Source organism: Leucoraja erinacea, chromosome 13, assembly GCF_028641065.1.
Source record: "Leucoraja erinacea ecotype New England chromosome 13, Leri_hhj_1, whole genome shotgun sequence".
Lineage (NCBI taxonomy): Eukaryota > Metazoa > Chordata > Chondrichthyes > Rajiformes > Rajidae > Leucoraja > Leucoraja erinaceus.
The window spans coordinates 17,793,198-17,804,378 of record NC_073389.1 but is presented as its reverse complement, the minus strand read 5'-3'; the positions used below and the strand labels follow the sequence as shown (position 1 = coordinate 17,804,378).

The 11,181-nt window shown below is 43.4% G+C and overlaps 1 protein-coding gene across 1 annotated transcript in view; it reads left to right on the top strand.

Moving 5' to 3' along the window:
- Nucleotides 1–876: 876 nt before the first annotated feature.
- The window catches only part of pola1 (polymerase (DNA directed), alpha 1), a gene marked incomplete at its 5' end in the record, with an annotated part of 231,094 nt that continues 220,789 nt past the window's right edge, over nt 877–11,181 (top strand). Inside the window, 9 exon segments of the mRNA XM_055645304.1 lie at nt 877–1,023; nt 2,112–2,208; nt 2,352–2,432; nt 3,013–3,125; nt 4,068–4,130; nt 4,471–4,572; nt 6,416–6,552; nt 6,554–6,618; nt 10,908–11,067. Of these exon segments, the coding sequence (XP_055501279.1) occupies nt 877–1,023; nt 2,112–2,208; nt 2,352–2,432; nt 3,013–3,125; nt 4,068–4,130; nt 4,471–4,572; nt 6,416–6,552; nt 6,554–6,618; nt 10,908–11,067 (965 nt within the window).

Below are 11,181 nucleotides of genomic sequence, written 5' to 3'. Positions count from 1 at the left end.
ACAGGACATAATAGCTATTTCCTGAGGTTGCAATGTTACGTGACAGAACAGTTAAATTCTTGTAGGGCAGTTCGTGGGTTAACAGCTTAAGGATAAGGGGGAAATCCTTTAAAACCGAGATGAGAAGAACGTTTTTCACACAGAGAGTGGTGAATCTCTGGAACTCTCTGCCACAGAGGGTAGTTGAGGCCAGTTCATTGGCTATATTTAAGAGGGAGTTAGATGTGGCCCTTGTGGCTAAGGGGATCGGGGGTATGGAGAGAAGGCAGGTACGGGATACTGAGTTGGATGATCAGCCATGATCATATTGAATGGCGGTGCAGTTCATGGGTTAAATTTCTATGTTTCTATTTCACCAGGAATGAATTCAGCAGAGTCTTATTACTTGAAGCTTTATGTACCTTCTCCCTCCCTTGCAGTGAGTGTGTCTGTAACAGTAAACATTATGTGCCATGGTTATTGAAAGTATGGCTTGAAATTTCCTGTCTTAACCCATTATAGTTTTATATTTATATTGGAAGTTTTATAAACCTGTGCAGCTACAAAGCCTCTCTCACTCCTCCCATCCCAGTCATGTTGGTGAGATTGCAAACTTGCTTGGGTCGTTTCTTTTTATCGCTCAGCTTGTCCTGTGCCCAAGTACAACAGAGAACAGTACAACACAAGAATAGTTCCTTCAGCCCACAATGTCTGTGCTGTACCATAAGTTGAACTGTTCTTCAAGATCCAGGTGAACTGCTTGTTTTTTTGTTCTATTGCATTTGTTCTATTGCATCTATTCTATTGAACTGACATTTTTTTGTTCTATTGCATTTGGGATGGTATTGCACTTTATGCCAAATGTGCACCTGAAATCTGTGCTTGTACATTGATTGACGGAAGTTGTTTACTGTTTTAGGTGATGCTAAATCTTGTGGCCTAGCCACGACACGCGCGAAGCGTGACCGCAAAGAGAAAGGAGGGCGATTAGCGGCTTTGGAACGCTTGAAGAAGGCCAAGGCCGGCGAGAAGCAAAAATATGAGGTAAAGCAGCCAAGTTCAGGTTTCTGTAAAGGATGAGACATTTTGGCCATGGTCAGATGTGAACCCAAAATTTGCTCTTTATACCTCGGCAGCAGCAAGTGGAAATTAATGACACGTTGATAAAGTAACCAAATTCATTGCATTTATGGCAACTGCGTGATTAGACATTGGCAAAACAGCAATAGTAATACAGGTGTGGAAATAGTTGTTGTGGAAGGATGTGTGTGCGAGGTAGTCCATGATAATTTTTGTGTGGTCCAGAGTCATTCATGGTCATAGAATGGTGCAGTCAGGAATCGCTGAGTGAAGATTTCCGAATGGGAAATGAGTTGCTGTGTTCCCGTATATAATGGAAGCAGTTGCTTTCATAGGAGAGCTTTGACATCCACGTCAAGGAGCTGAAATGTAGATCAAGCTCTGGAGAACATGGATATGTGACGATGCTGGCTGGCCTGCTGAGTTATTCCAGCATTTTGTGTCTTTATTTGGTATAAACCAGCATCTGAGGTTCCTTGTTATTGTATAGAAGAGAATAGGGTGGCACAGTGATCCAACTGGTACAGCTGCTGCGTCACAGCGCCAGAGACCTAAGATCGGTCCTGTCCTCCGGTGCTATCTATGCTGAGTTTGCACGTTCTCCCTTTTTTACACAGGCAACACCCGAGGTCGGGATTGAACCTGAGTCTCTGGTGCTGTGAGGCAGTGACTCTGCCAGGTACACCACTGTGCCGGCAATGTTTCGCTGTTAACCTTGAACACACACGTTCTACTGGTAACGCGCTATAGTTTGGGTTGGAGGATCCAGTTGCGGACAGTTTATTTTTTTTAAAAGGGATATCTGAAGTTGTGATAATTGAATCTTGGGTTTCAATTTTCTTTTGAGTGACCACTGGTTATTGGCAGTCATTACTTTATTTTTAACTGAAACTTCACACCTTCAACAAACCTTGGTCGAGTTGCTTTTCTTGCAAAATCGTTAGCTCTCGGTGTATTACTAAAGGAGCTCTGAATGGATCTTGCTCTGCTGGTGTTCAAATACGGTGGAATGCACCTTTTTCACTGGTATAATGTGTAATCGTTTATTTCAGGTTGAAACTATTACAAATGTTTATGAGGAACTCGATGAAGATGCCTACTCCAAACTTGTATGTGAACGACAGGATGATGACTGGATAGTTGATGATGGTGCGTGAACCTTAATCTCCCTCTTGGTGCTTGTCTGTGTGTCCTGCTGAGACAAATGCCTGAAGACAATGGGAACCATTTCAGTAATTATATGTATTATGAAGCTGGCAACAACCTGTTAATGTTGTACTTAAACTTTGCAGATGGGATCGGTTACGTGGAAGATGGCCGAGAGTTGTTTGACGATGACTTGTCGGAAGATGTCTTTGACAATAAATCCGAAGGTAACGATTCAGCATAAAACGCCCCAAAGTGCTGGAGTAACTCAGCGGGTCAATCAGCGTCCCTGAAGAACATGGATAGGTGACGTTTTGGATCGGAATGAAGGAACCTGAGACATCACCAGTCTAGGGATGCTGACTGACCTGCTGAGTTACTCCAGCACTTTGTTTTTTTTTGGTAAACCAACAGCTGCAGTTCCTTGTTTTCATGCACAGATTCAGCAGTTAGACCAAAACATGCTGGAAGTCTTCCACAGGTGAGTGATTCTGGGGAAAGAATTAATGTTTCGGGTCAATGCCCTTTCATATGGAGACTGTCCAGCATGAGAATTTTTTAACATGTTAATACACTTGAGAAAGGAAACTATCTTGATATGTTCTGTTTGCTACCGGTCCTGTAGATTTTGAGATTTTGCGTATCAATTAATTTGTTTTCTTATATTAAAGGTGCGATATTTTTACAAGTACCTGTTTATTTATAAGCAATTTTATTTTTAATCGGTTATCAATCATATATTTAAATTTTAAAAGCTAGCTCCTCGTTGCATTGTCTGGATTGTGTTAATGTCATCTGTTCCTGTAGGCAAAGAAAACCCCCGTGCAAATAAAGGCAAGAAAGGAGTGAAGAGTTTGGTCTCAAAGCCCAACAACATTAAGTCCATGTTTTTGGCCAGCACGACCAAGAAGAAAGCTGAGGTAAGGCACCAGCTATTAATTTCACATTACCAAAGAGAGAGAGTTGTAGATTCATACAGCGTGGAAACAGGCCCTTCGGTCCAAATTGCCCACATTGACCAACATGCCCCATCTACACTTGTCCCACCTGCCTGCGATTGATCCACATCCTTCAACCTATCCTACCCATGGACCTTCCAAATGTTATTTAAATGTTGCAATGGTACCTGCTTCAACTACCTCCTTTGATACATCACCATAAGATCATCTCTCATCCTCCTGTCTCCAAGGAATAAAGACCTAGCCTGCTCTACACCTCCCTATATCGTGCGTTTTCTCCAGAATCTCCAGTCTCCTACCACATTCTAAAGATTTACAGGTTTGTAGGTTAATTGGCTTGATAAAATTGTAAATTGTCCCGTATGTGTAGGATAGTGTTAGTGTGCGGGAATTGCTGGTCGGTGTGGACTCGGCGGGCCGAAGGATCTGTTTCCGCGCTGTATCTCTAACTAAACTAAGGAAGGATAACAGCCAAGAGTTTAGTTTCAGCAATAACCTCAATGGGACTAATATCTTAGGATATTGCCATAAATAAATGTATGTGAAACCTTCCCAAGGGGTTATCGCTCACTATTTTGATAGTTCTGCACTGTGCGTCATCTTAAACCTCTGATCATGTGTAACTAGAATGCTTCTGTTGGCTGTCAAAATCTACTGTGGGAAATTGGAATGTAGTCTATTTTGCAATTACATCTGTTCCCCTTATAGTTACAGACTGAATAAATTAATTGGTTTGAATCTAAAAAAAGGCAGTGTCACTCTGTATCCTGAATTTCTCCGTGAAGACTTGAAGGCTTCCAGTAGTAGTAGTTCAGGAAGGAAGATACCGAGCAGAATCTTATTTGAAGTGGGGGTGAAAAAATCTAATAACAAAATATCTGTCTTTGCTTTTTGTTGTTGCAGAAGGATGTTGATTTGTCCAAGGATGATGTATTGGGTGATTTACTTAAGGTTCTTCATGCAGAGGTAAATAACCTATTCATATTTATTGCTTGTAAAGCACAAAGTGCTGGGGTAGGTCAGCGGGTCAGGCAGCATCGGCGGAGCTAATTGACAGACTATGTTTTGGGTCTAAACCCTTCCAGACAGGCTGACTGAAGGAGGGTTCTGACTCGAAATGTCAGCTGGCCATTCGCTCCACGGATGCTGTCTGACCCTCTGAGTTCCTCCAGCAATTTGTTTCACTCAAGATCCCAGCATCGACGTTCATTCTGTGTCCACATTTAGATTATGTTGGGTCTGTTTTATCGCTCCTTCTTTGTTCCTAACTTTGTTGCACTAACCAACTTTGGTGTACATTTAACAGGCATCCTCGATACCTGCTCCACCTCCTGTTGTGGTTTTAAAGAAGAGGAAGTCTGCTGGGCTGGTAGCCAATCCGTTTTCCATCAAACCACCTGCACCCAAGGTAATCCCAAAAGCAGCTTCAGTGGGTTTCTTTGTGCAAATAAAAGGTCGAATACCTACGCCTAGAATTTGAGAATAAGCAGTAAACCATTAAATGAAGAGTATGGAATAATGAGCCACAGAGGCGAACAGCATGGAAGCAGGCCCTTCGGCCCGCTCAATGATTACTCGCCATTAATCACCTCTTTACGCACATCCCGTTTTATGCTCCACACATTCCTATATATTCACACCAGATTCTACCACTCACGCGCAGCCTGGGAGGAATTTACATTGGACAATTTACCACTAACCCATCCATGTTTGGGAGCACCTTAACAGGGAAACACGCAGACTCCACATGGGCAGGGTGTCAGAATTGAACCCGTGTTGTTGGAGCTCTGAGGCAGCAACTTTACTCATTGCGCCGCTGTGCTGCCCTAATGCTTCCTGGTATTTCTGTGTTTTTGTCACTATAATGTGCAATTTATGGATGTGTTATGGAAAGGTTCTTATTTCCAGATTTCCCCAGGCTTTCTTTGAACCGTCCGCTGCCAGTTGTCTAATGGTTGTGGTGCACACCATTCTGCTCTGTTCAGCCAAAAATACACAAAAGACTTATCTATATACATAACTGCAATGAGGGTTGTCAAGGTCATTGTACAGAATGATTATGACAAGAAGTCCATGTAAGATGTGTTTCAGCTCAAATCTCTGCAGAGTGTGTCTCAGTTACTTTGTTGTGCTTTGTCAGCTCACTGCTCAATGCAAAGGCAAATTGGTAAGGACAGAAGTCTTGGTAGGGGAACTCCATTGTTGGGTTTGTTACTATTTGTACAAATGAGTGTCTTGTGTACTCGGAGAGAAGACTCGTGGAGAAATGCCGCCATTTTATTCGGTGATAGGTTGGGAATTTTTTAAAGGAGAATGGAAAACCTGGGTGATCATTACCTCAGAAACAAAGGAAAAATGTGCAATCAGGAACGAGAAGCCGATGGACACAAAAAGCTGGAGTAACTTAGCGGGATCAGGCAGCATCTCTGGAGAAAAAGGAATAGGTGGCGTTTCGAGTCGGTCGCTTCTTCAGACTGCCCAGAAACTGAGTTTTTTGTTTTTTTAATTAAGTGAATCAATAACTTTTTAGTGCAGGAAGTTGGCATTGAGGTTACAGACAGGCTATGTTCCTGTTGAATGGTGAAGCAGGTACAAGGGGCCGAATTGTCTGGACCTGATTCTATATCCATTTTTTCAGTTTGGTTTACTTTATTGTCACATGTACTGAGGTACAGTGGAAAGCTTTTGTTGTGTGAGAGACAACAGGTGAATTGAATTGAAATATGCAGCATGGAATGAGGCCCTTCGGCCCTCTGGCTCCACGCCGACCATTGATCACCTAGTCACACCTGTCCTATGTTATCTCACTTTCGCATCCACTTCTTGCACATCAGGGCAATTAACCCATAAACCTACACATCTGGGATGTCGGAGGGTACCAGAGCATCCCGAGGAAACCCACGGGATAACAGGGAAAACATGCAAACTCCGCACTGACAGCACCTGAGTTCAGGATCGAACCGGTGTCTCTGGTGCTGTGAGGTAGCAGCTCTACCAGCTGTGCTATCTTGCTGCTTGACTCAGACCATTACTTTTTAATGTTTGGATTATAATTGTGTCCAATCATGATGCATCGTTTCACTGTGAAAGATAAACAATAGGTGCAGGAGTAGGCCATTCGGCCCTTCGAGCCATTCGATGTGATCATGGCTGATCAACCACAATCAGTACCCCGATCTTCAATTATTAAAGCTCAAATCCTTCCCATTTGCTGAACAAAGTGAGCAGCTTGCGTTATTTTGACCCCATAGGTTTCTTCTGTCCCCGCTCATAATCATCGCACCAGCTCTGCACGAAAGCCGGCCGTCGCTGAAGATGGAATTGGCACCGCGGAAACAACCCAGCGTGTTTCTGTGGGATCGTCCGTCAAAAAGGTGCATGTGAAGCCATGTGAAGCTGGAACCGGAGGACATTCCGCAGGACGTGGTTGTAAAGGAAGAGAGCAATGCTGATGGTACGATATTTCTGAATATTATATTAATGTTTCCAAAAAACAAATTATGTTTTGCTTTCCATATTATTATTTTCCATCATAAGGTTGGAGCTATGAGCTGTGGTTTTGCCATAAGTCCTTGAGCTGCTCTTTGCAATTCCATGAGCAAGTGTTTACTTCAAGTCGTCAAGTCAAGTTTATTTGTCACATACACATACGAGATGTGCAGTGAAATGAAAGTGGCAATGCTCGTGGACTTTTGTGCAAAAGACACAACAAAACAACCAAAGAAACTATAAACACAATCATAACACACATATTTTACATAATAAATAATGGAAGGAAAAACGTTCTGTAGAGTTAGTACCTGGTGCGATAGGCGTTTACAGTCCGAATTGCCTCTGGGAAGAAACTCCTTCTCAACCTCTCCGTTCTCACCGCATGGCAACGGAGGCGTTTGCCTGACCGTAGCAGCTGGAACAGTCCGTTGCAGGGGTGGAAGGGGTCTCTCATGATATTGTTCGCTCTGGAGTTGCACCACCTGATGTATAGTTCCTGCAGGGGGGCAAGTGAAGTTCCCATAGTGCGTTCGGCTGAACGCACTACTCTATGCAGAGCCTTCTTGTCCTTGGCAGAGCAATTCCCAAACCAGATGGTAATGTTCCCGGACAAAATGCTTTCCACCGCCGCTGCGTAGAAGCACTAGACACTCTGAACTGGAGGATCCTCGGAGACACTATGAAAAAAGCGCTGCCTTGCCTTACTCACGAGTGCTGAGGTGTGTGATGCCCATGTCATATCCTCGGAGATGTGGACTCCCAGATATTTAAAACAGTTCACCTTATCCACAGGATCCCTATTTATCCTCAATGGAGTGTACGTCCTCGGATGATGTGCCCTCCTAAAGTCCATGATCAGCTCCTTCGTTTTTTTGATGTTCAAGAGGAGGCTGTTAGCCTGGCACCAGAGTGCTAGACCAGCCACCTCCTACCGGTAGGCCTTCTCGTCGTTGTCTGAGATCAGGCCCACCATCACAGTGTCATCAGCAAACTTAATTATTGAGTTGGAGCTGAACCTAGCCACACAGTCATGTGTGTACAGGGAGTACAATAGGGGGCTGAGGAAGCAACCCTGGGGCGATCCTGTGCTCGGGGTGAGGGACTTCGATGTATTCCCTCCCATCTTGACTACCTGGGGCCTGGCGGTGAGAAAGTCCAGGACCCAGGCACACAGGGAGGTGTTGAGCCCCAATTCCATTAGCTTCCCGGCCAGTCTGGTGGGGATTATCGTGTTGTAGGCTGAACTGTAGTCTATGAACAGCATCCTCACGTAGGCCAGATGGGAGAGAGCGATGTGCAAGACCTGGGAGACCGCATCGTCCGTGGATCTTACGGGGAAATATCAAAATTAGACATGTGCTAGATTGCACCGTTCTTCTACTGGATGTTGAATGGACTAAAAAATTATAACCCAGCTTTACCTTGTGGTGTGGGTTTGTATGGATAAATAGCTTAGCAATTTTTGTGTGTTTCTCCCTGAAAATCTCCCTTGCTTTTAAACTCGTTTGGAGTTAGCAACCCTATGATTACAAATTTACGATACTGCCAGACTGACAGACAACGGAAGAATATTTCAGTTTCATGCACAATAATCGCTGTTTTTGGAATGGCTTTTCCATTTCTGATCCTCTACAGTGGCTGCGATTCATTTGTTACAATATGCTTCGAGTAGCATGGAAAGCACCATTTTAAAGTGATTTGTTTAAAATACAGAAAAGGCTGGAAATGCTGAGTAAGTTGGGCCATAACAGTGCAAAGGAAAGATGCTAGTGTTTTGGGTTACTTCTAGAACAAGGCTCCTGAAACCCAGTTCTTTACCCGTGCAATTGGAGAATAAAACACAAAAATAGTGCTGGAAAATGGAGCAGGAAGATTCTGAAGGAGAAGAGGTGAGGAGCTGAGATTGAATAGAAATGGGCGATGCAGCGGTAGAGTTGCTGCCTTGCAGCGCCAGAAACCTGGGTTCAATCCTGACTCTGGGTGCTATATGTATGGAGTTTGCATGCTCTCCCTGTGACTGGGTTTTCTCCGGGAGCTCTGGTTTCCTCCCGCACTCCAAACGCGTAAGTTTCTGTAATCTTTTCTCGTGTGTAGGATAGAACTAATGCACGGGTGGTTGTTGGTCTGGTGGACTCAGTGGGCCGAAGGTCCTGTTTCCACACCGTATCACTTACCTAAAACTAAGAAATGCACAAACTGAAGGGGGGAAATGTTTTTAAAAGGCTGAACAAAACTTGATTCAGACTTTGGAATTGAGGACAGTTCTTGAGTTTAGGAGAACAAGCTGACTTTTTGGCTTTGAATCCCAGGGCCAAGTCTGATAAAGAGTGAATCTGTTGGCTGGGTTTCTGATTTGTGTTCAATGTTGTAGACTTGAGCACTAGACATTTCTTGTCTAATCTGGTACCTTTAAAGTTCATGACCAGCACTTTTAAGGGTGAACATAAAACAAACTGCTGGAGTAACTTGGCGGGTCAGGCAGCATCTGTGGAGGGAAATGGAAATGAAATTTAAGGTCAGAATCTTTCTTCGAGTTATGAAAAAGGGTTCTAAAACTGCGGGCCAGGATCCTTCTTCGAGGCTGGAAAAAGTGTTCTGTGCTGAAACGTCATGTGCCCATTTTCCTCCTCGGATGCTGCCTGTCCTACTGAGTTTATCCAGTAGTTTTGTTTTAATGCTTAAGATTCCAACTTCTGCAGTCTCTTGCGTCTCAACTATTAAAAGGTTATTATTCCATGTATCAAAATTGCATTTATTCTGGGCTGTACTGTACTGGGCAAAATGGGAACCTCTACCACCCATTACTCAACTAAAATTTTGTTGGGCAAGTCAAGCACTTGCCTGTGTAAGTGGATTTGTGAAATGTTTCAAGTTCAACATTGTCAAATTTCAACTGTTTTCACAACCTCCGCATGGCCCTTTCCCCATTATAATGGGTAGGGTCTTAACTTGTTGACCTTCGGTGTGTCATTCTTAAGATCAGACTATCTGTTCAACCTGTCTTGGGGCAGAAGGAAAGCAGCGAAACAGGCAAAATCAATTGTCCTTCACGTACTGACCACCAGATGGAGGTAGAACAAAGCTCAGGAGATGCTCTGAAGGAAGTTTGCAGCTTGTACTTCTGAACCAAAAATTGAGTGTTAACTTGATCAAAGTGTTGACGTGTTAATTTAAATTTTAGTGTGCCACATGTGCTTTCTAAATCCAAAGCTGTTAACAACAGCAACCTACTGATTTGGTGCTGAGTTTTACATTTATCAAGGATTGTTGGTATGGCTGGGGGGGAATTTAAACTTTGAAGAGTGAGTGAATTATCAAGTGCAGTTTTGAACGTTCATTCATTCTGAGGTTGTTGTTGCATCTCTCTGTCTGGCTTGTCATTTAACATAGATATCACAGCTAGGTGCTCCCTCATTGACTTTATTTGGTGTCTGCTGCACAGGAAATATCTAAATTAGCCTTGTGCTAGCGTGCAGCATTCTTCTATAGGATGTTGACCATTGTACTGATGGCCCACTTGGCAGAGTGATCCAAAAGGGAATGGGAGAGCTGATGGGATGCAGAGCTATGAAATAAATCGGGTCCAGGTTTACATATGATGAGCTTTTGATGGCACTGGGTCTTTACTCGCTGGAGTTTAGAAGGATGAGGGGAGGGACCTCATTGAGACTTATCGAATGGTGAAAGGCCTGGATAGAGTGGACGTGGAGAGGATGTGATCAGAAGGTGGTGAATCTGCAGAATTAATTGCAGCAAATGGCTGTGGAGGTTGTCAATGGATATTTTTAAGCTGGAGATTGATAGATTATTGATTAATACGTGTGTCTGGGGTTATGGGGGGAGTCAGGAGAATGAGATTGAGAGGGAACGATAGATCAGTCATGATTGAATGGTGAGTAGACTTGTTAAGGCAGAATTGGCTAATTCTGCTCCTAAGAACTTATAAATTTATGCTTAGCTTGGTGATAATTGAGGATTTTGTTATTGCTAATGGAAGCCAATCTTTTAACAAGTAATGTACCAAAGCGATCAGTGTTGAGACTTTCTCTGTTTGAGGAGGAATTTCTTTAGCCAGTGGGTGGTGAAGCAGCACCAATGACTTGTCACCGTTGCACATAAATCTATGCACTGCCACATTTCCTACATGGTTAACTTTTAATAGGATTGCATTTGCGTGTTTGTCTGTTCAAAACGCTCGGCTCTGTGAAGGTCCTGGGTCAAGTGTTTAAAATACTGAATTTTGATCTGTAGAGGATGCCCAGGACATGGAGTTGGATGAGGGAGACTTTGACGAGTCCATGGACACAGAACCCGTGCCCACTGTCAAAGTGGAAAGAGAGAAAACCATCAAAGTGGAAAGAGAGAAAACCATCAAAATGGAAGAACCCAAGGAGGAAGACAAATCACTCAAGTAAGTTGGGTGTGGGAAAATACTTTGAGGAGATTACTAACATAAGGGCATGGATCTGGGGAAGGAGTTAGGTAAAATCTGGTCCTTTTTTTGAGTCTCCTGCAAAATAAAACA